Source organism: Crinia signifera, chromosome 4, assembly GCF_055691185.1.
Source record: "Crinia signifera chromosome 4, ASM5569118v1, whole genome shotgun sequence".
Lineage (NCBI taxonomy): Eukaryota > Metazoa > Chordata > Amphibia > Anura > Myobatrachidae > Crinia > Crinia signifera.
The window spans coordinates 167,014,778-167,039,451 of NC_139220.1; the positions used below are offsets into that span (position 1 = coordinate 167,014,778).

Below are 24,674 nucleotides of genomic sequence, written 5' to 3' on the forward strand. Positions count from 1 at the left end.
GTTGATTCCTGAACATATATCATTACAGTGTCATATAATGTATTATTACCTTATATAGGTAACATTCTCAACAAAATGATGTCTTTTCCTCTCTTAACCTATATGTCCCAGGTTTAAAGGATGCCCCCTCCAAAAAACCATATGTATTGACACCATGCAATGTTTTTTCTCGATATTCCCTCAGTGTTTTTCTTCTTTTTCTTCTTTTTTCTCCTCCCTCCTCCCCCCCCCTTTTTTAGTGTTTGTTTTTGTTTTTTCGTTTTCAAAAAAACCTGCTACCAAATAGGTTCTTAACCATACTGCTTTATGCAAAGTATATATGTATTCGGAATGGATTAATTTCATTTATATTTCTCTTTCTCTTGTAAATCTAGATGAGAATAAATAACAACAAATACAATGCTTCTGTTGTTCTATATAGTATCGAGTTCCGTCCTATATGTATTATGTATTATACATTATCATTGCAAATCCAGCGGACCCTTCCAAAATGGCGCAGACCACTTCCCCCATATTAAATGAAACTCCGCTTGAAACCGCAACTTCCGGTCTCTGGTAATGCGTGTCACCGATACCGGAAGTAGTGACAGACGCGCGGCACACAGATACCACAGCCGCTGCATCTGTACACTGCCATGGGGAACCAAAAGATGTTAGACTGCTTCCCCCAACCTTAATAAAGGTTAACACATAATGTGACCCATTCTCCTGTTTAGAATCATCCTTTGAACATGTATCACGTATCTTGCGTTCCATTCACCGGAAATATGACGCGTTTTTGCGTTCCAACATCCGGAAATACTCCGCAAGATGCTGTTCACTGTTTTTATATGCATTCATTCTGCTTTTTCTCATCTGAATAAATGATCTATTTGATTTTAATACACAGACTGCCTTCTGTATCCTGTATTATGTTTTAGACTGTTTATTACATGTTATTATATGCTTTTTAATACCGACCAATAGGGTAGCACTTTGTTTGGAGGTCAAAGTTGTACTTCCTGTTTGATGGTATAAATATCTGAGACTCCATCCACCAAGTCACACCTTTGAAAAAGTCATCCGTGGATGACGAAACGCGTCAGGTTCACCCCTGGATACTCTTGTGGATACCAATTGGATTACAAAACTTTCCATCAACCACTTGGACCAACTCCCTTCACACCAATCTTTTTGCCCACTGGACACTCAAGGGACACCACCACCTGTTCATTCTGGAGCCGGTCTTGCTGTGAGTAAATAACACCTATGCTCACGAAGTGACATACTACATCTGGCTATCAAACAGGCTAATGGAAACCCACTAAAACCAGTTAATATCTATAGTTTTTGGCAAAAACTGTCTATAAAGGGAGTACACATAGGAACAAGTGTGACTGTATTTCTTCCCAAGTATCCATTCCCCAATTATAGGGGTTGTTTCATACTAAGTGCAATTTAGCTACATGTTTTTTTTTTTTTGTGTGATTTATGTATATATTTTTATTTATGTAATAAATTGTTTTATATATTTACATCTTAATTGATCAGGATTGTAATTCTTTCATTGATTCAGCGCTCCACCTACCCAGTCTTTCTTCCAGAGCTACTCACCCGGCCTGGCGGCGGTGGGTATGGGAGGCTGCGGTGGACAGTGCCATGTAAGCTGCTGCTGCTCATCCGGCGCAGTCTTCCCTGCCTCAATATGGCATATTTTTATGCTGGATTGAGATTGACGGAAACACAGCCAAAACCCTTTGGTTTTGGCTGTGCTTCCGTCAAAAGCAGGTTGACCTTTCCCCACTTTCTTAAATTTAAGATTATTTAAGACTGAAGTGATCATCCTCCCTCCCCTCATAACCTCACCTTAAACAATTTATTGACTATCTGCTCTAGCTAAACGGGCGCTGTCCTTCAAACCATTCAGTACTATTTACAGTCTCATATATTACACTTTTAGGATCAGACTCTCACCTTGGATGCTACCAAGACCTTAATTTGCTTGCTGATCATCTCCAGATTGGACTACTGTAATCTCCACCTATCTGGCCTCCTCAACTACCATCTTTCTCAAGTATAATCTGTTCAATGCTATTGCCAGACTCCTCTTTGCTGTTGCAATTGTTAAATTGCATCTCTTGGGATCTAGACTATAAATTTTGAATGACAAAGACAATAAATATTATGTCATCTTTCTCTAAACATACGACATATGCCTCTGCTTTTAGAGGCTCAACACTGGCTCCCCTTCAAAATACAATTCGAGCTTCTTACACTTGCTTATAAAGCACTCAACCATTCGACTCCCATTTACATCTCTTCACAGTATCACCCACCCTCTTCATGATTGCTTCCTCCCATTCCAATTTCCCAAATTTTGGCTTGCCGCACCTTATCAGACTTTCCACCATTCTGCAAAACAGGCTATCCAGACATTGCCATATTTCATCCCAGATATATTCCATGCTCACGGTCTAACCCCTTATGTGACACCCATGTCTGCCTCCCTCCTTTAGCTTGTAAGCTCTCATGAGAAGGGTTATCTCCCCCTCATGTGCTCTTCCTTGTGTTCTTTGATTGGATCCATAGTCTCTACAAATGTCCCCGAACTCTCTTTCTGCCTCTGATTCTTATTTTAGCGTCATGTCCACTGATGCAGCAATTATATTCCATGTACATTTGTCTTACTGCAAGTTGCTGTTTTCTTGTTTTGCTCATTTATGTAGTTTGTTCTGTAGTGTGGAATCCACAGTGGCACCATAAATAAAAAGGATTATAAGAATAGATAACCCATGTCCACAATAAGGAAAACATATCCATCAACATTCATTGAAATTACTTTATTTTTTTAACAAGACTTTCTTTTTTGTTAAACAATAGATTCTTCTAAAAAAATTTACAGTTAGTTACATACAAGTTTCTTGTTATGAGATAATTATTCACAAATTCAAAAATAGACTCTCAGACCTCAGACATAGAAATTGTAGCAACATTCTAATGCAGCCTCAGTACAAGAGATAATAACGGACCCATATTTACATAGTTTAGTAAAAACTAACATTTCTATACACAGCAGACAAATGTCAAAAATATAAATACAATTCTTACATTTTCAATAAATGGACATCTGTGCTGCCACTTTCCTTCTCTTAGTAATGTAGAAATTGAGGTTGCCAATGTGTTCTTTCGCTATACTCTTTCTTATGCTAAGAATAATGTAGAGCAGGACTATGGATCTTTATATTTCTTTCACTTCACTTAAATCGCAGAGTAACAAAATAAAATGTACGGTACTTGTGTAGTATCACGGCGCCCGTCAAGTCGCATACCACTAATTAAGGTATGCGGTGGCATGCGATGGACCCGATTTGAGGCTTTTCCCGGGATGAGTGTACAATTTTAATATCGCGTCTCATAGCATGCCATTATAATGGTATGTGATGCGATTTCAATGTTAGATGCCCACCCAGACCAGATTTTTAATTGTATCCCCACCCTGATGGGTAATGACAATGTTAAATGCCCCCCATTGTTAACGCCACCCCACTATCAACGCCAACCCGAAGCGTGGCGAGCGTAGCGAGCCCGCGAGGGAAAGGCGGTACGCGTCCTCCGACCTTTTCATACCCCCACTATCCACGTCGGCGTGGAGTTGATTTCATATAGTATGGCGAGTGCATCGAGCCACGCGAGGGAACGCGCATTACTTCACAAGTATTACGCGTCCGCTCGCCACACTATATAAAATCAACTCCACGCCGACGTGGATAGTGGGGGTATGAAAAGGTCGGAGGACGCGTACCGCCGCCGCTCGCCACGCTTCGGGTTAGTGTTGATAGTGGGGTGGCGTTAACAATGGGGGGGCATTTTACATTGTCATTACCCATCAGGGTGGGTGTACAATGTAAAAATCGGGTCTGGGTGCCTGTACAATTAAAAATCGGGTATAATCGCATCGCATGCGATCATATGGCATGGCATGTGATGAGACGCGATTTTGTGGTTGTACAATGCCCTGCGATGGAAATCGGGGGCGCGTGATAATACACAAGTACCAAATGTACATATGTAATAACCCAGATATTTCTCAAAATGACATTCTTACACCTTACAGGGCCAAGTTGTCTCTACCATTTGCTGAATCCTCAGCTTAAAGCAAAAATTTCTGGAGGACTTTGCATAACTTAGCTGAATGATGGCCAGTACTCGGGGGTCAGATACACACCATACCACTACTGAGACATAAAAGGCAGCATAGCTAGCCTATCTTCCCACTGGGGTTTTACAAAAAGAAAAAGACACTCCTTTATATGCAGAGGGAAATACTGCAGTTTATCATTGTACAATGTTCTGTTACCCAAGTGCACTTCATAAATGATAAAGCTAGGAGATCACATAGCACTTTATGTTGCTCCTTTATTCTGGTGCGTGTGCATTAAGTACTACAATAAATCAGCATCACATTCAGCTCAGACATTTCTACAGTTACAGTATACTGTGGACCTACCCAGTTAACACAGATTGGAGTTCAAGTGCATGTGTCATGTGACCATTGGATTTCCTTTCTATCCACAGATGTATTGTAATAGCTCTGTGTAAACATGAAGATATAAGCGCTCTGTAACAGACAGTATGCCCAACACACTCTGTTTTTGGGGAAAACTGTCACTTTGGTAAACTCAATGATAAACAATGGGGCTTACTAAGTAACTGTATAAAAGGAGTAATGTTTTAATGTAACCTTTATACTATGAACTTCAGCAGTAAAAAAAAAAAAAAATAGGTTGCTTCTTCACTGCACCAGGTTACTAAATATAGGCTCCACAGTCTGGACTGGTCATTGCCATTATGAAGTGCAGTATGGTAAACAAACAAATATGAATGTAACTACTGAGGTTGACGGAGATTATTAAGATGAAGTCGTTCTTCATTATGTTGGCAAAGTAGTACTACTTTTTTTGCCATTTCCAAACCTGAAGCCCCTACAGCTGTAACAGGAAAGAGTAACAAGTGACAATAAAATGGCTGATTTCATTTCCCTTTACAAATGTAAAGGAACTCCAACAGGCCAATGTGATTGCAAAGACAAAAAAAACTGCATTTAAGAAAAAATACATTGCAAAAACCTCCCATATAAAAAACACCCCCAAAACCGCAAAGCAATATAAACAATACAAAAGGGAAAAAAAAGACAATTCACAGTTAATTCATCACTGCAAACCACCACACTAGTCATTTCTCCATATTGCGTTCTCTTAACATCAAACTGATGTAATTCCAGTGTCTTGGAACATTTGGTCAAAATAAAGTTTCAAAACACAGTGTACAAACATGTTCCTTTAAAGTATGAAGTAGTTTCTTTAGTTTCTTTTATACAAATAAATCCAGACACAGATAAAAAAGGTCTCCAGTCCCCAATATTAAGTGAGTTTTCACCATACATGGTACCAAATTACAGGACTGAAATTCTCCCCCCCCCCCCATTGCATTTTATTAGATCATGACGGCAATGAACAGTAACACTGTAAAGAAACCAAGTGTAAACAAAGCGGTTCCAAAAGGACATAATATGACTTGTACATTGATACGCATCCTTGAATTATAGGTAATCAGATCTCCCAATACATGTAGTATCATGCTCAACACAGTGAAGGCAGCAATATTTGGAAGAATGATTGTCCCGTCAATGCATCCCAACTATGTAATGTCCAAGTGACAGCGGTAATTTGGGAAGACCTCTCATCATTTTGGTGGTGTGATCATTTTTAAAGAACAGTGTGTTCTAGTTAACAATATTTATACCGTATACATTTACATTTTTTGTTTCCTTAAAAAAAAAAAATTCAGAAAAGTGACATAAGAAAATAGTGAAGAAAAAAAAGTTTTACAAAACAAGTTGATTGACAAAGTATATAAAAGAGCTTCAATACCTGGGGCACTGAGAATGTTACCATGTTTTACTACAACATCTGAAAAAATGTAATTAAAGAAAACCGCTCAACGCATAATACTCAAACAACGGTGACCCAAGACACCGTATACCTTAAATAAAGTGAAAAAGTAGCTTTAGTGAGGAGACCTTATGCAGTGTTTTGAGTGATCCCACTGTCCTTTGCACTTCTCACATGTAATAAATGCATTCACAATAGGCAAAATAGGATAATTGTGCGAATCCCACCATTGCGTTCTTAACATTTTAACACAGAGGTTTACATTGGACTACAGTACACTGTATCTCAAGTTTTAAACAGTGCTACAAGTATTGGAAAAGCCAAAAGACTCATCTAAAGAAGCTCTTTTATTCATTTTATTCAGACTATGAACATGATTGAATTGTTTCACAATGTTCACAGGTTTTCCAGTCTAGTTACATAGCCCCGCAGAAAACGTAACCATATCTTCCACAATTCAGGAATGCAAGCACAGTAAAGCCAGTCTAAATGCCCCCAAACACTAGTCCGATTTGGCCTGTTTTCACTTAATTCCAATGGATTGGGGTGAGAAATTGGGTGAAAAGTGTACAAATCGCAGGTGTTTGACATCTGATTGGATACAATGCCAGTTCTCATACTCAGTCAAAGGTCAGACCTAACGCACATTGGATCAATTGGAGTCTGACCAATCAGCGGCACATTGCAGGTGCTTTTTAGCACCTGCAATGTGTTGCATGCAATTCCCATGAAATCTCCCGGCAGCTCCCCGGGAGTCCTTTAACATGCGATAAATCAAGTGTCAAATCAGATGTGAGGACTCATGGGGAGTTGCCGATGCAGTTCAAGAAAAATACGGTCCGACTTCCCCTATAGACAAGTCGGACTAGTGTGTGGGGGCCTTAATTCAGATAATGCATGTGTCAGGCAATTCCAGTAAATTAATTCTGACAGCTTATCTCATTTGAAGCAGTAGCACTTCCAATCCTGTTATGAAATGATCCCAACTCCATATAGGCTCTAGTAAAAAATGTAGAAGTTATCTCCGGTTCTGCGCTCCCTTTGGCTGCCACAGAGGTTATAAATAAAGGATATTCCCAAATCCTTACCGGTCTACAGCTGTCCCAGACCTGTTACCCGGCACCGGACTGGTGACCATAGATACAAACATATGCGTGAACTGATTAAAAAACAGTTCTGATACACATGCTGGTAATTGTTCCCTTGCATCTGCTGTCTGGAGCTTTTTCAAGTTTGGATATTTTGTGTTTAAATGTATATTGTTTTATTTGTATTAAAACTGGCTTCACTATAATAAGCCTTCCTTCTTTTTCATATACTGGAGTATCCTACCCATCAGAAGAGTTCTAACTATTGATGTGAAAATAGGATGGAGGTCCACACAATATAATGGGAGTATAATATTCTGTTGTGTTGTTTCCTACCACCCCTTCACAATATTGTTAATTACAATCACTTTCTGGGCGCTGTATGAAGTTATAGGTTTTGTTTTGTCCATATTGGCTCTGTCTTGTGACATGCATCACAAGCAGCTCAGGTACTGTACCTTACAAAGCAAGCCAATTCAGATGAATTTATAGTCTACAATTCTAGTCAGGAATACACTATTGCTACCAAAATGAATACATATGCAATTGTTAAGCCCCATCCATCATTAATGCTATTGGCGGAGCTCCGAAGAAAACAATATGGTCACAGATATCGGTCTCTGACATCGCCCTGCCCTCACTCCGTACATGCAGACGTTATCGATATAGTAAATTCAGCTGCATGTACAGACTGAGGACATTATTAATGGGACACAGGAGCACACATAAATAACAATATTGAGAATACACACTAACAGATATTACTGACTATCATTCAGAAGGGTCTATAGTTTGTAACATCAATTTGTGTGTATAGGGCTTTTACAACTGCTTTTTGCAAACATAGCCATTAGTAATTAATCTAAAATAGAAAAAAAAAATCATTTTGTCACTACTGCTATATGAATGAACACAAAAAAATCTGAATGCCGTGATGAACCTTTTTTCAGATCAGCCAACAATACCAGGGAAAACGGTTTAAGGGCTTGAACAGCTTTTGGGCAACCAAAATATATGTTCTGCCTCACAGCACACTAAAGTCATGTGGGTTTATCATGGGCAACACTAGTATCTAGCCTTTTAAGCACAGAGGCACTATAGTCATTATTTCCACAAGTCAACTTATCAATCACCTTTAGAACAACTCTCCATTTTCCGATCATGAGCAGAACAATTATAGAAGATGCTCTACAGTAAAAGGTTTTGAAATGATGGCACCATACAACAGCAGAAGACTATGGCTTGTACTGGAATATAAATGTACCCTTTAAGAGGATTCATACAACTCGCTTAGCAGCTGTAACAACCGCTAGAAGAAAACAATTGCTGCATTGACCTGATCAGTGTACGGTAAAGCGTCTTCATACAGCAAGGCAATGCTTGTAACAACGTTCCTGCAAGGCTGGCTACAGATCTGCTGCTATGGAAAATTATTTGCATGTAACGTTGTACATATTGCAAAAGTTTCACTTTAGAACTCTGCAGTCAAGAACTAAATAAAACATTATGCTTATGTCAGGCTTAACAAAGCATCATTAATCACATTAAAAAGGCAGACAAGGTTGCATAAAATTACTAGTAAATGCGGAACCTTTAGCCATAGACTTTAATAATATGTAGATATAGACGGTATTGGCTTCAGTCTGACCATAAATAGTATAAAATAAATCACTCATCAACGTGTGAGAATTTCTTACTCTATACTTTATATATGATACACGATTTGGGCAAACGTATCAAAGTGTAGATCAGGTTTCTTCTCCATTTCAAGTGCAGATAGAAGCTTTCATACATAGGGCCAAATTTAATAGGGTGTGAGAACCAGAAAGCGAGCGATTGAGAGAGTTTTCCTTTTTTTTTTTTTTTTTAAGCGGCAATCCTTCATACTGAAAAACCAGGTGGATTTTGCCATGTAAATTGAGGCTTTAAGAAAAAAAAAACTCTCCCAAAATCTCCATTACATTTGGCCCATAGTCTGCACTGCAATCATAATAGAAATGCTTTAGAAAACGGTGCAATCATTTATTGTGGAAAAGGTTTAACATGTGTAATTTGGTGTTCAGCTCACTTCACTTTGCATTTTCAGCAGTGCAACCACTGAACTGAATTTTGTAAATGGTGCGGATCCAAGAGGAATTCTTCCATTGGTGCACTAGGCTGAGGAAGGAATGGATAGTGTAATCTCCCCCCAAATCTAAATACATATTAAACCCCTTTAATGTCTATTTTGCGGTGTACTTTGTTCATTGGTAAATGTGACCCAGAGTATTTTAGTGGCTCACACCAGAGACCTGGCAGTAAAGATGCTGAATATATACTATCTGGCTGAAGTATAATAACAGGGCAGTGCCAGCACATTTAAACCGTTCATGTCAATGAGGCTCCAAAAAATTTGCACGTACTGGCTCTTTGTTGTGAAACAGAAAGGTTCCATCAGCGCTGGTCACTTCAGACGGCAAAGCAGGCTGTATAAAACTATACACAGTATGCTTTTCATTTTATTTTTGTACTCTGTCTGGCAAAACCAAGTGCTAGTAATACTGGCCTTTAAAAATCTTCAGTTACCTGCGTAACAGATATTATTAATCAATATCTAAAGTCAGGCTTTGTAAATACAAACTGTATAACAGCATGCTTACAGCAGCTTTAAGTATTGGATCAAAAGGTTACTAATTAAGTTAGGATACAGTTTTTTTAAGTGGAGGGGGGGCAAGTGTAGCAATTGGGCAGATTCATAGCAAAATTTTGACTGAGCCACCAAGAATACCAGACATACACTGAAGGGTCCGTTTCCTCTGCGTACCTATATCTTTAAAGCCCTAGACTACCAGCTATCACGCGTACCATGCTGGAGCCTCAAATGCTTGTAGAGTCAGTGGCCGCCCAGCTCATTAACCTCCTGCTAACTCCAGACACCGCACTATTCTCCTCTGAGCACAGTGCCCAAAGGAGATGGCAGTGTGGTACAGGGCCCGGAGCTGCAGGTGTGGCACATACACCTTGTTCAGCGACAGAGGGGCCCGGATAATCACCCTCATCTGCATTTTTCCCACAAGCCTTTTAGCTTTATTTCTAAGCAGAATAGCTTCAAGATCCTTTACACTTCATGACTCCATAGCAAAACATTAAATTACATAACAAAAAAAAAAAAAAGTGCAATTAATTTGGCAGTTCACTTTAGGGGATAATTAGGTTAATGAACAATTTTCTCACTTAATACACCCCACTAAAAAAAGTAACGCGTCCTACTGTCCTATGTATTACATTTCAGAAACATCCAAACTGTCCGATTTTATCATGTATCTGGAATGAAAACCGATAGAGCTCTTGATTTTCAACATACATTTAAAAAATATATATATAAAAATAATAAATATATGCTGAGGGCAGCGCTGGATGGATTCACAAAGATGAATCACTGTTTTGTGTAATTTCAGTTTAAAAAAAATGGGAGGACTGATGCTTTAAAAGAACAGATATAAAACAAACCAATCGCTTTCAGTAACAGAAAAATAGAACCCTCTATTCAGTAAAATTATTGCAAAATAGACTAAAGAAGTGGAAGGCAAAATGATGTTGTAAAGCTGGGAGGACAGATGAATAATTATCCTAGGTGTCATTGACCGATACTGCCGATGTCATTTTGTTATACTGGCTGAAGATGGTCTCAAATGCTTCATCTCTATGTACCATGGCACCAAAGATTAGTGGCTACAAAAGAAGGAAACATTTGTATGAGATTACCAAGCAAAAGACAAAATGAGGACATTTATTCATAAAAAGAAAAAAATAATAAGTTTTTAAGACTCATCCACACTGACACGTAAATGTATTGCAGTGTACACAGAATAGGGTCATATTAAGTGGAAACGGCAAGGAGAATTTAAATTGAGTTGCTACAGATGTGTCATCATGCACCTAGCCTCAAAACATCAGGTGTCGCGAGACATCTGGCTAGAATGAGCAACGCTGAGCAAAGTCGTGATGTAACAAACCATTTTTAAGTTCCAAAGGAATGTCAAAATCTCTGTAGCCAGTGTGCACATAAATGGTTAACACCACAAACATGAAAAACATACAGGTACATAGGAATGATGGGATGTACAGTATAAGATGGGACAAATAGTCTATCGGGATCCTCTGAATGAGGATGCTGGTGTCTTTTGACTGCCAATTTATCCCCCTAGGAACAGTTATATTATATATTACAAAAATTATGTGCAAGCAGTACTTTTTGTACTAGATCGCATTGCATCACTGTTGTAGCTAATGTAACTAATTACATTATGTAGTTTTGTCCTAATTGTATGCAGTTCAAATGGCATACAATTGAAATCTCATAGCATTGCACAGCATTGTATAACAAAATTGAACTGCATAGCTCTGAAGTTCAAATTGTACAGCACCATTGTACAATTCAAACCGCACAGTGTATGGGCACCTTTAGATCAATCCCTAATTGCATGAATAAACAGCATTTATTAGTATCGCATGCATAACTGTTGTGATGTGGGGGGGGGGGGGAACAGAGAGAAAACAATAAAAATCACTCTCATCCTACCTACAGGGTACAAGCTCCATAAGGTTTTTCTTTTTGAAGAATGATACATATGGGAATTGCAACAACCCCCTGAAAACACCAGTTTTCTGGGTTTTACCACAATTTAATGCTTAGTACACCCTGCCCAATGTAACCTTACTAAACATTTCCCCATTGGGACACGGGGCAGGAAACTGCAAATTAAGTCTCTTGTGGGTAGGAGTCACCCAAAGACACAGTACTCCGTTGTCATAGGCAATTCGTTGACAACTAGATACGTTTAGCCTCCAGTTGCCATGCGAGATACCTCTATTTTTAAGTAAAAGGCCCTATGCCCTCTTTATGGTAAAAACACTGGACCAAACCATTCTAACCACAGGTGGAACTTGTACACCAGCTCTTGTAACTCCTAATAAGTCTTCAATGGCAGAAAAATACACAATTCACTTGTGGTACCATACAGGATAAACACATAATAAACTGGTAGATAAAACTTTTTAACTCCATTATTTATGTCCATATGTACGACCTTAGTATATATAAATTGACAGAAAGAAATTACAGGTGCAACAAAAGGGGAAATGTAAAATGTTTTGTTTTTTTTTGTCAATTTATACAAATCTGGTGCATACCTTTTGTGTCGCAGGGGTTGAAACTGCAATGCCCATCCCAGATCCTGGGAGAACTGATAGAACCTTATACTGAAAAAAAAATAAATAAATAAATAAATAAATAAATAAATATATATATATATATATATATATATATATATATAAATAAATATATATATATATATATATATATATATATATATATATATAACATTTTTATATTATCAATCTGGTAATTGTAGTATTTTCTAGTATTATGCAGTAGAATTTCAAATTAAATGTGCTACTCTGACAATACTTATAAACATAGAAATATGCACAGCCTCTTGTATCTGTAGGAATCAGATCCTTTCTAAACCTAGAGCTGCTATGGAGTAAAACCAAATGGGGAATTCAATTGTGGCCAACCAGAAATTACCTGGGCGAATTGGCATGGAAGCAGGAAATAGAGGTGCAAATAGTGCAAGTTAAGCTGCCTTTGATGGCATTTAAAAACAGTGGCAACCGCAATTCTCACATTTCACTCTTAATTGAATTCCCCTTTAAATACCCAAAAAAGTACATGGTTGCATTACTTTAGAAAACATTCATCAAAACCATAATCAGGCACTTTATCCAAGACAAACAACACGCACAGAGACCGAGAACACGCAGGCGGGATTCAATGTCCCACCTGCCGGGTAACGAAAAGGGGGCGTGGCCGTGAGTTGCGGCCAGGAAGAGGCGAGCTGCAGCCGGCAGCTCGTCACTTCCCGGCTGTTCTCGGCAGAACGAGCCCGACAGCTAGTGATGTCGGGCTCGTTCTGCCGAGATACCCTGCTCAATGCTGTCGGGGAAGACAGCATTGAATAGGGCCCGGCGGGCATCTCCCCGGGGAGGTGCTCGCCGGAGATTGAATATCCCCCTAAATATCTCACAATGTATACAGAGATTAGACAATACATCATATTTTCAAACTGAATGAGAATAGGTGACTGTCAGGTGAGGTCATAGTATATCGGTTTTAAAACCGAAAAATTAAAAATAATTATACTTCAAGCAGTTGCATGCACATAAGTATATATGGCCATTCTCCAAAACAGTGAAATTATGATGTGCAGCATCTTCAGTAACTTAAAGAAGACATGCAGGAAGTGCCATCAGACCTTAGATAGAATGCACTACAAATCATTCCATCCATAACACTTCCATGCAAGTGAACTTTGGAACTTTATTGTACAAAAATCAGAAACTGCTTAAAAAATACCTTCTGAACATCCGTTATGTCTGTTATTTTTATGACTTTGTTCCGCTTTGATGATCCAGACTTCGAACTTTCAAAACATAAATAGCTGCAAAAGTAATGGTGATACAAAGAGCATTAGAAAAAAAACAAACCACTTTTAATAAATAACTGTACTTGTGTCAGTGAATCCAGGCTGATATTTAAACCTTAACATTTATCCTGCAGCTCTAGGCAACCTAGTCAGCCTTAAAGTATGGCTGACCGCTTTTTTTATTTATAAATTGCCCTAGAATGGCAGATCAATCAGGGGATGCACAAAATCAGGAAAAACAGCCAGACAGGTGAATCAGATAACACAACTGTTGCTATGTATTTTAAATGCTAGTCAGCATTGTTCAACTACCAATGAGAATAGACAGAAAAGAGGGAGCACGCCTTACTTTTCTGTAACATAAAGCACACCATTTCGGATGTAGTCCGTAGGCATTTTCCGATCTCTGTTAATTAAACAGCAACGCCAACCAGTGTCACAAGCTACAAAGGAACAATCAGAGAAAAACAACAAAGTTACTATTGTGTTTGCTTTGCATGGTGCAGCTCCCATGTGCCCAAATGATGCACTTTGAAATCTAAAAAGGTGCCCACACACCAGAAATATCTGTGATCTTAAGATTTCCTTTGAACTCCCAGTCAGTCGTGGACAAAAGATTTCGTGCAAAAAGTAAATATTGGCAAAGTTTTAGCTTAAGGTGCCCACACACTAGAACTATTAGTTTTTTCCTCGATTGGCCGATTTCCGACCTATAAGCCAAAAAAAAAAAAAAATCGGTTGATATCGAACGGATGCGCGATCCCACAGATCTTTTGCTGAATCTTCTGATCTTTCATGCAGCATGTAAGATCAGAAGATTTAGCAAAAGATCCATAGGAACGCACATAAGATCTTACGATAAATCTTTGGTAAAGATGTGCGCTTACTTAATCTTTTGTCAGGATAAAAGATTTCAAAGCTAATTTATGCACACATTTTACGATCGCAGATCTTTCTAGTGTGTGGGCACCTTAATGAATCCCTTCGGTAGTATGCCCAGAAATTTTCCTAGTGTTGGCTCCCCTGGAAGATTACGGTCACTGACATGTAGGTATGTGCTGTTGTCACTCCCCCCTCCCCCCCCACACACGTCGCTCACACCCATAGACCGCATGCCACTTCTACATAATCACCTGGAAGCCCAAACAGTTGAGCACCTGTTGAACATCCCCAACTCCCAAATACCAGACCACCTGAAAACCTAAGGGGCCGAACACGCTTGAGAGCCCCAAATCCCGACTGCCTGATTACCTGAGCGCACACAGTGATCGGCCCAAAAAATTCTGTAGTGTGTGGGCACCTCAAGTTTTAATTGTCCTTTCCTTAACTTCAGATAAGGAATCAAGGTGTTCAGGGATACTTGCATTTGATTTGCACACATAATTCTGGTCTTAAAATAAATATCACACAGGTTTCACAATAGTCAGTGTCACAGCCCTGGGAGCATATAGTGTATGTCAGTTATGCCGTGGTATATTACATACAGTTCTCTGACTAACGCAAATGTTTTTTTGATTATAAATATGTTCACGGTTCACTGCTTTCAACTGCAGAAATAGTGATCACTGACAGTGTGCTTCCTTTAACACTTAACAGACCAAGAGTATAATAAATCATAGATTGTGGAATATTAATGTGAGCAAGTTTTTACAGCTGTCCAGTCTATATCACCCAGAGCAGGGGTGTTGCCATTCATCAGGGTAAATATTGCAAGTGTAACGAGGACTTGTATTGGTTTATATATCACATTCGTACTAAGCTATTGATTAAAGAATGGGGATACTTACATTGTACTTCATATGAATAACTAGAAAGCACCGTAAGTTAGTATAGCTACATGATATTCAGTATACTGTAGCTTCATAATTACAAAAAAAAAACATTTTACCATTTTTTGCTATGGCCTAGTGAAACCGAATCCTAATATTAGAGTGAATAAAAATGTATTTCTGCAAACCTTCCTACACTATCCAGGCATCAAAATAAATTATAGCGACATGTGATCTCAGCCACCACTTGCTAAATTGCAGTAGAGTGGAAAAAAGCTGACCCACCATCCCTACAATCTATCATATCCGGTATATGGCATGTTTACTGCATGGAATTTATGACTAGAATTATAAACAAATCCTCTAAATTCTTCCATAAAAAAACTTGGGACCCATGGTTGACCACTCAAGAAATCTCCTCTCCCTTCCATATGTAATGGCTAACAAATCGATTAAGGCCCCTTTTCCACTACACTATATTATATCTTATATAACAATTCCTCATTAATTTTTATTTTTGCACTACCATTGAGTGCACACGATGGGAGCTTCTACCGAGGACCCGCCTCCCCTCCACCCTCTTATTCTCTCCTCTCCCTTCTATTTTTCTCTTTCTCTTCTCCTTTCCCCTTTTCTAACTCTTTTCTTCCTTTTGCCTATCTATGCTTCTATTTTCTTATTAGTCCAACTATTGGACAAAGTTGCAGACTTTCTTAGTCCTGTAGTTTTGATAAACAACTACTTAATGTTTTACTTCTCATCCTAAAATCGGATACAATATTTTACAGAACTCTGCTGTTTTTGGATTCCTGTTCCATACTGTTAATGATTTGATTGTTCTATTTTAGCATTTTATATTGTAAACAAAAGAAAACTTAAAGCATTACAAAATATACTGTAACTAAAGTGCACAAGAGTAAACAGAGGGGAAAAAATGAATTCAGGAAAGTTCTAAGTGGGTTATTCACTGCAAATTAACAGCCCGGCCGTTAATCGAAAGACTGCGCATGCGTACAGATCAGTAGTATGCATGCGCTAGGCCATCCTGCCATAAAATCATGCTACCTTTTTTTTAAATCGCGGGCCATACGCAAGTTGATTGAAAGAAATACAGCGTTTGTGGGTTTTCTAGCGGTGTCAGGGAAAATGCAGGCGTGCCCAGGCATTTATGACGAATGTGTATGTGATGTCAGCTCCAGCCCTGGACAGCCTTTTCTATCCCACTAGCTGAGTAAATCCTGGGCTACGCACAGACTAAAAATCATTAGATGGTGAGTGATTGCAAATGGATTTGCAGATATTCTCAAGGCTGCTAAATTCTCACAAACTTATCGCAGCCTTGCCATGGAACCGGGTGGCACATACCCAAACCTAGGGCCCTGCAAAGTATCAACCCCCTAAACCCATTTACCTGGTAACGGCCGTTCTGTTTCTGATAAATTGAAGACCTCATGAAAACTGCTCTTTTTTGTATTATGATAGCGCCCTCCGTCTTCATCCCTGCTCACTCCCTGTGGAGCGCCACAGGACACGTTACTTCTGGACGATGCGGTTTGCACCTGGAAGGAAGCACAAGAGATGCACGGTTTTATTTGTAAGTGCAGTTATACTGGTGTTCGCATTAGCATTAAAAGCAAATAACATTAAAAACAAAGCGTATAGAATAGCAAGCCTGGTGTTAGCGTAACAAAACAAACACTTCCTGCTTAGATAAACTTCTCTTTGGTGAGAAGGGTGCTCGTAAACACATCACAGGTATCTCTTAAGGCATAGGCAGTGAATTAGGGCTCTAAAACAAAGATGAATGTCTTCCCATGAAGAGTAGAATACAAAGCGTTTTACATTTCCTTTTCCGTGAAATCCGTTAGTTGGAAGTCCTATTAAAAAGCTGTCTATTCTGCTTCTCATTAGTGGTTTAGAGGGTGTGCTGTATCACTACATACTGCGTTCTGCACTAGGCCCTTATTTATTATTAGCCACGCTCAGTCTTCTTTAGCTCACTGGAAGCCAAAAAAGATCCAGGTTATTTCTGCATGATAAACAGCGCCTAATTATCTTGTGGCACAGTTTATAGGCTTTATGTGCTCAAGCTAATGCTGAGAATACATTACACAATTATCTGGGTGATCCTCCTGATACCAGCAAATTAGCATTGTGCTAATCCAGATCTACAGATGGTTCCAATGCTGTGTCTGTATACAGAATGTACCTCTATATAGAAACCTATGCACTGCCACGGAAAACAAAACATCATGATGCTTTGTCCGATGGTCCATTGTTCAAAAGTACAGCAAATACATATTGCCAACTTCAACAGCACTGGGCAAAATCACTTTGTAAAATTACTGACTAAACACATTTCTAAGGATTGGGTTGACTTGTGCAGACTGGATACAATTACTGGTTATTACTTTATTAAATGTAGTGGCCTTTATGTAAGCCAAAGAGAACTATTTATCATTAAAAAACTGCATATTCCGTATGATCTGGGTACAAAATTAGAGCCAAGGATCTAATTGCTTTATACAATAATAGTCAGGATGCATCATGCTGCACCCCCAGTGTGCCTGCTGGGGAGTTACACATGGGTGGTACCTACAGACCGACATCCCCGATGTGTAGCCCACAAGCTAGAGCGGCATAACGGCCATCTTCAGATGGGAGGTAAGTGCAGGGGTCAATCAAAATGAATAGATCTAGAAGCTTTGCATTACCCATATAAGCTTATGGGGGCTGCATCTGCCAGCTGGAAAGGAGGGACCAAAGCAGGTATTGGGAAGATCTGCTTCCATCTCTCCTACATACATTCAAGTGGAGTTTTTAGAGAAATAACCACAATTACTGTTGGATAAACAGGGCCCTTGGAGACTATCTTTCATAGTATAATGTGACATAAGAAAACAATACAGCCTTGCAGCTGAAATATATGAACGTCGACTTAATTAGCAATGTGTAAAATCCAGGTCACTTTCTAAATGGATTATCTAACTGTGACAAGTCTACTCCAGAGTTCGATACGGTTGGAATTTTTGAAAGAAAAGTGAGTGATCAGGGTCACTATGACCTTTTCACCTGGGGTAAATTAAGGCTGGAAATTAAATCAACCCCTCCCCCCCATTTCTCCATCTGTAAGTATCATGCAACTAAATATGCTGAAAGAATCAAAGTCCTAAAAATAATCATGAGAGTCTTATCTTCAATCATGGACAGAAGCATTTTAATGTATAGCTCCTTAACGTATAGTCTTCAGTTTGAGGCTTCTATGCTATGTTTTAATATTTATCAACCCTTTAGATTAACACTATTTTCAAAATATCCCCCCCCCCCCCCCTGAACCTATGCTCTAACAAAATATGAAGTGACCTGTGTCACCTGTACAAATCTGCAATTATCTACTAGTGTGAACAGCTTCATGAGATTTTGAAGAAATATGGTGTAAAAAAAACAGGCGTTAGCAGTTAGTGCGGTAGAAGAATTAGCTAGAAAATCAATGCAAAGTTTAGAGGAAGGGTACAAGGCACAAACACCATACCAGTCTTAAAAAAGCAGACGGAGTTAAGTGGTTAATGTATACACAAGATGCAAAAACAAAAGCATTTGCACTCTAAGATCCATACCTTGTCATGCCCTGACAGCTAGCAGGAAAGGAAACAAACACATATGTGACAGTGACAAAAAGAAAAGGTGACGTCTCATAGCATTATCCTCACATTACGCACAGAAAGTGAGTGAAAAAAAAAATCTACAGACAACAGATATGCACAATTACAATGAACATGCTACAATTAAATACGTCTATCTATGTTGAAATACTTTAATAAGGATATAAGAACACCACATAGCTGTATAAAGTGCACCCACTAATGTATACCCACCAATACATTACCTCCTCCCTATTCCTACACCTCTACTGGAGAGTTTGCCATTTCACTGCACAGTAAATTCACTTTTGTAGCTGTAGCCGATGATAAATTATAAACTCCATATTACTACTGTTGTTTATATAGCTACACCATATTGCAAAGAACTGTACAGAGATTATGCTCACGCTGGAGTTTACAGCTTAAAATCATTAACACAAAAACAAGTGCACACACAGATACATTATACACAGCATCTAAGCAACCTACCAGTAGGTAATGTTGGAGAAATGCAGCATACCCTACCAATCACAGACAACTTTGAGAGCAATAGGACATCAAACCATGCTTTAGTCCATGACAGCATGTGAAAATGGATAAAAGGCCAGAAAAACTAACTCCTGGGAGTTTATTTGCTAAAGGCTAATTTTGATCAATTTCAGATAAATAGAAAATCCATCTTAATCCATGCTTCTAGTGCTAGAACACACTAACATTTAACAATGAATATAAAAATGTATCCGTTAGTAAATTTGTATTTTAGCCCTGGAAGGCCAACATTGATTACTAAAGGCTGATTGGTCGAGCCTCGTGCTTTGTCTAATGGGTGACTAAAATTTAGAAGTCTAAAATGTAATTAGGTTAAAGTGGACACCGGACACTACATTTTGGTAACACGCATGTGTAATATGGACAATACAAATCATATAATCAGTCACAAAGAAATGTACAAATATACCACATGTTCTAAAGGGTATTACTACTGTATGTCCAAACTGTGGCCCTCCAGCTGTTGTGAAACTACACATCCCAGTATGCCTTGCCATAGTTTTAATTAATAGCAAAACTGTGGCAAGGCATGATGGGACTTGTAGTTTCACAACAGCTGGAGGGCCATAATTTGGACATGCCTGCCAGAAGTTATTTAAAAAAGACATAAAGGGGGTGAAATTGAGGTCAAATGTCTCAGTAATAGTACACTCAAGTCACCAAGTGCAGCCTAATGCGGGGTACACACCAGGACGACTCGCTCACGATGACGCGGGGGGCACGACCCGCTCACGATGTGCACCGTGAGCGGGTCCGATTCAATGGCAACCCACACCCGGGAGTATGGTAGTTATTCAGATCCTACCTGCTGCAGTTAGGATCTGAATAATGAACGACCGACCCGCGGGACCACGCATCGGATCAGTATCGGTCCACACCAGGACAGAAAAGGGCCCAATCACCACACAATCAACATTCAATCGGTCGTAATTGGATCTAGATTGATGGGATCGGACCCTTGTCGTCCTGGTGGGTACCCAGCATAACAAACGATGCAATAATATGACATGATCCAACAGGTACTATTGCTGCTTTGCCTTTTTAGATATTGATCCATGACCATTTTTAATTCATTTTATTGTAATTGCAAATCTTTATTAAAATCCTTATTGTTTTATGGGGTTTTGCACTCCTTTCTCCCACATATATCAGTTGTCTATACTTCAAGTAGCAGCGTTCCTTACTACACACAACTTCACATTGCTCCCCTACCATCCGGTTTGCCATCAAAAGAGGAAACTGTAGCAGAGCAGCACCAGGCAGGGGGGACTCCCAGGAAAAAAATAAAACAAGGATAGTCCCCTGAAAATCAGGACAGTAGGGAGGTTTGGAGTAGAAGGTAGCAGCTTTTCCTTCATTTTCAGATTTTTTTTTTTCAAAAGGAAAGACTTTGTAAAACTTTTTAATGATACATTTATTTGTGAGAAGCGATCAAGTAGAATCTTAAAGAAAAACAATACTTTACTGACTGTGCAGGATACCCAACAGCTGATGCTAGTGTTCAGAATTCCACCCAAACTCCACACTGATACAATTGAACAGCAGCTTAGGTACTCTTTACCTAGCACGGCGCCCACGATTTTGATCGTGGGCATCGCAGGTAAAAAAATCGCGGGCATCGCGGCCATTGAATGCACTAAAAATCGGGTGCGACGCCCGCGATTTCCCATAGGGAACAATGTTAAATTTCTCCATTGACCCGATTTTACTGTTCAATGCCTCAATTGACACGATTTTTCCATAGGAAACCATGTTAAATGGCCCACAGAGGCCAAATAGGCACCCTGAAGTGTGAAATGGCCCCCACGATCAACGTAAACCCGAAGCGTGGCGAGCGTAGCTAGCCCGCGAGGGGCGGCGGTACGCGTCCTACGACCTTTTCATACCCCCACTATCCACGTCGGCGTGGAGTTGAGAATAGAATAGTGTGGCGAGCGCAGCGAGCCCGAAGCGTGGCGAGCGCAGCGCGCCCCGCGAGGGGACGCGGATACCTTCACAGGTAAACGCGTCCCTTCGCGGGCTTCACAGGTATCCTCGTCCCCTCGCGGGGCACGCTGCGCTCGCCACGCTTCGGGCTCGCTGCGCTCGCCACACTATTCTATTCTCAACTCCACGCTGACGTGGATAGTGGGGGTATGAAAAGGTCGTAGGACGCGTACCGCTGCGCTCGCCACGCTTCGGGTTCACGTTGATCGTGGGGTGGCGTTAACAATTGTGGGGGCCATTTCACACTTCAGGGTGGCTATTTGGCCTCTGTGGGCCATTTAACATTGATTCCTATGGAAAAATTGTGTCAATTGAGGCATTGAACAGAAAAATCGGGTCAATTGAGAAATTTAACATTGGACCCTATGGGAAATCGCGGGCATCGCGTCGCACCCGATTTTTTAGTGCATTCAATGCCCGCGATGACCGCGATGGGCGCCGTGCTAGGTAAAGAGTACCGCAGCTTACATAGCACGTACACGCTTGGGATAAATACAAGAGCATATACACAAATGGAATTTACACTACAAATTAGTGTAAAGGATTCATATGAGCAAATAGTTCTTTATTTCTCTTAACATTCGAGACCAGCATCCTTCCTGCAGATGCAGGAAGGATGCTGGTCTCGAATGTTAAGAGAAATAAAGAACTATTTGCTCATATGAATCCTTTACACTAATTTGTAGTGTAAATTTGTAAATTCCGTTTGTGTATATGCTCTTGTATTTATCCCAAGCATGTACGTGCTATGTAAGCTGCTGTTCAATTGTATTTTTTTTTTCTTCAAACTGCTATAATAAGGGCACAACCAGATTTCATGATAAAATCTTGAAATGTAAATTACACAAATTGTTCTATAATGACAGAACTTTACACAAGATCGCGCAAAATACATTCACACTAGGGGTGAAATGTTACAGGATGAGAGATTCAGAAAATGAGAGATTTGGTAAGAAAGCTCCAGTTTTTTTAAAGCGGCAATCATTTACACGGCAAAACCAGTTTGATTTTGCAGTGTAAATTATTCCAGCTTTAAAAAAACTGGAGATTTCTTACCATATCTCTCACTTTCTGAATCTTTCATCCTATTACATTTCACTCCAGGTCTTACACTGCAAAAGCAGAACTCTCACACTAAAAATGATTGAATGAATATTCAGATGCAAGAAAAAAAAAATCTCAAAAGTAAAAAGTGGCCAAATCGCATGTGTTTGACATCCAATGAGTGTCCCTGTGTGCATCGGATCTGGAGATTGGACCTGCTGTACATAACATAAAATCAGAAACGGCAGGAGTCAGTGCACATCACGACTGCTTTTAGCAGCTGTGAAATATCCCATCCGATTTCTCTTGATCGCCTCCACCAGCTTCCCGGGAGTACTTTTGTGCTATGTTTACATGCTGATAAATTGCATGTAAAAATAACATAAGTTCCAAAATTGAAGGAAGGACTATAAAATGGACATTCATGATCAGCTAATTCAGAAAAAGAAGGTATTAAACTAAGACATATTACTGTACGCATCTATCTGGAAATGTAAACCCAAAACAAGGACAATGCAAATAAAAAAAGGTAAATATGAACAGTTGCAAAACTATCGCACAAATAAAAACTATGTAACATCCTACAACGTGGATGAGTCTGAAATGGGAGCAAAGAAAAAAAAAAGTTGCCCATTTAAAATGTGCAGAGGTTTACCCAAATGCAAATCTAACTGCAGTATAATATAGGCTTTCCCACATGTGTGCCAGGTTCTAAAACACTCAGTAATTACCCCGCATGCAAAAACAAAAGATGTGTTTGCACACCTTGCATTGCACCACATTATGTTCTAGATACAAAAGTTACTTGCTTTGCTCTCAACTCAGAATCTGCTAAACATGAATGCCTTGTTTTTGATTAACTTCATGAGAAATGCTTACTATCGGATTTACTTTGGACTTTATTATAAACCTGTACAGAACAGTTAATGTAGAGGAAAAAAAACTAGATTACAATTATCAGGAAATATGTAACACGTAATTTTGCTTTGTTAATTGCAATAGCGTTCATGGCCTGTTTTAGGTTCAAAGGGCAATGGTACCTTCTGCACAGAGGCAGAACTACTATTGGTGCACCAGGGGCCCCTGAAGACTAAGGGGCTCACTGATGCCCCCGTTACCCTCTTCCAGTCAGCCACTGTTTTTCCATGTCCCACTGTGCCTCCCGGTTATCCACTGCAGTGTTTTATATTGTGAACTTGGGTTGGAGTGTAGGTGGGGGGCCCAAATATATTTTTTTTACACCTGGGCTCACCACTTACAAGTTCCGCCGCTGCTTCTTCTATTAGTAAAAGATGATGTACTGGAGGGACAGTTACCAAAAATGCTTACCCTTCTAGACACTGTAGCATTTGTCCTCTCTTTGAGTTGTGGGTCTGTAGGCAGGTTAGTCCAGATAATATACGGTGTGTCGTATTTGGCGCGTAGTCTTGGGCAGCGTTTGAAAACAAAGTCAATGAGGAAAAACTTAATGCCTGCATAAAGTCCTACGAGAAGAAAACCAATGTATTCAGTGTAAACAAAAGACATGGCACATTGGGGAAGAAAATAATTTGTCTCTAGATGAAGCACTGACTTTACCACTGGCAATAGGCCTTTGGCCAAAGGGTATGCGATCTTTAGGCTGACCACTATGGGCTGACATGCATTGGTCGGCATGCTCAAAAAAGGGATTTTTGTAAGAACTTACCGTTTGAATCCCTTTCTCTGATATGGTCCTGGTGACACAGCTCAACACTGGGATGTAGGTGGGTCCGGAGGAGCCAGGCACCTATCCTAAAGCTTTAGAGGGTAGGCTCCTCCCCTACTGCATCCCAGACTCTTCAGTTCAATCTTTCAAAGCCACTGGAATACATTAACTCAGTACAAACGCCTGCACATATTATATGCACATTTTTCAAAAATAACTTTTAACCATATAACATGAAACATCATGAACCTGGCATACTTACTGAGCGTAAGGGAGGGATCGCTGTGTCACCAGGACCATATCAGAGAAAGGGATTCGAACGGTAAGTTCTTACAAAAATCCCTTTTTCTCTTTCAATGGTCCTGGTGACACAGCTCAACACTGGGACGTTCCAGAGCCGGTCCTTTGGGTGGGTACGCTCAGGTCTGCAGCTCTCATTACTGCTCGCCCGAATGATGCGTCCTCCGATGCAAACTCATGGAACCTATAGAATTTGGCAAAGGTATGAACAGA

General features: G+C 39.7%; 1 protein-coding gene across 4 annotated transcripts in view; it reads right to left on the reverse strand.

Moving 5' to 3' along the window:
• Window positions 1-3,673: 3,673 nt before the first annotated feature.
• The window catches only part of GRAMD4 (GRAM domain containing 4), a 144,738-nt gene continuing 123,737 nt past the window's right edge, over window positions 3,674-24,674 (reverse strand). For 3 of the 4 annotated variants that reach the window (XM_083182919.1, XM_083182920.1, XM_083182921.1), the window contains 6 exons: window positions 23,804-23,958; window positions 16,666-16,813; window positions 13,835-13,928; window positions 13,416-13,500; window positions 12,191-12,259; window positions 3,674-10,729 (listed from right to left, as the gene is read on the reverse strand). In XM_083182919.1, coding sequence (XP_083039045.1) covers window positions 10,628-10,729; window positions 12,191-12,259; window positions 13,416-13,500; window positions 13,835-13,928; window positions 16,666-16,813; window positions 23,804-23,958 — 653 coding nt within the window. In that variant the 3' untranslated portion in view covers window positions 3,674-10,627. The remainder of the gene's footprint in view (window positions 10,730-12,190; window positions 12,260-13,415; window positions 13,501-13,834; window positions 13,929-16,665; window positions 16,814-23,803; window positions 23,959-24,674) is intronic. The other variant, XM_083182918.1, reaches the window with a different exon arrangement.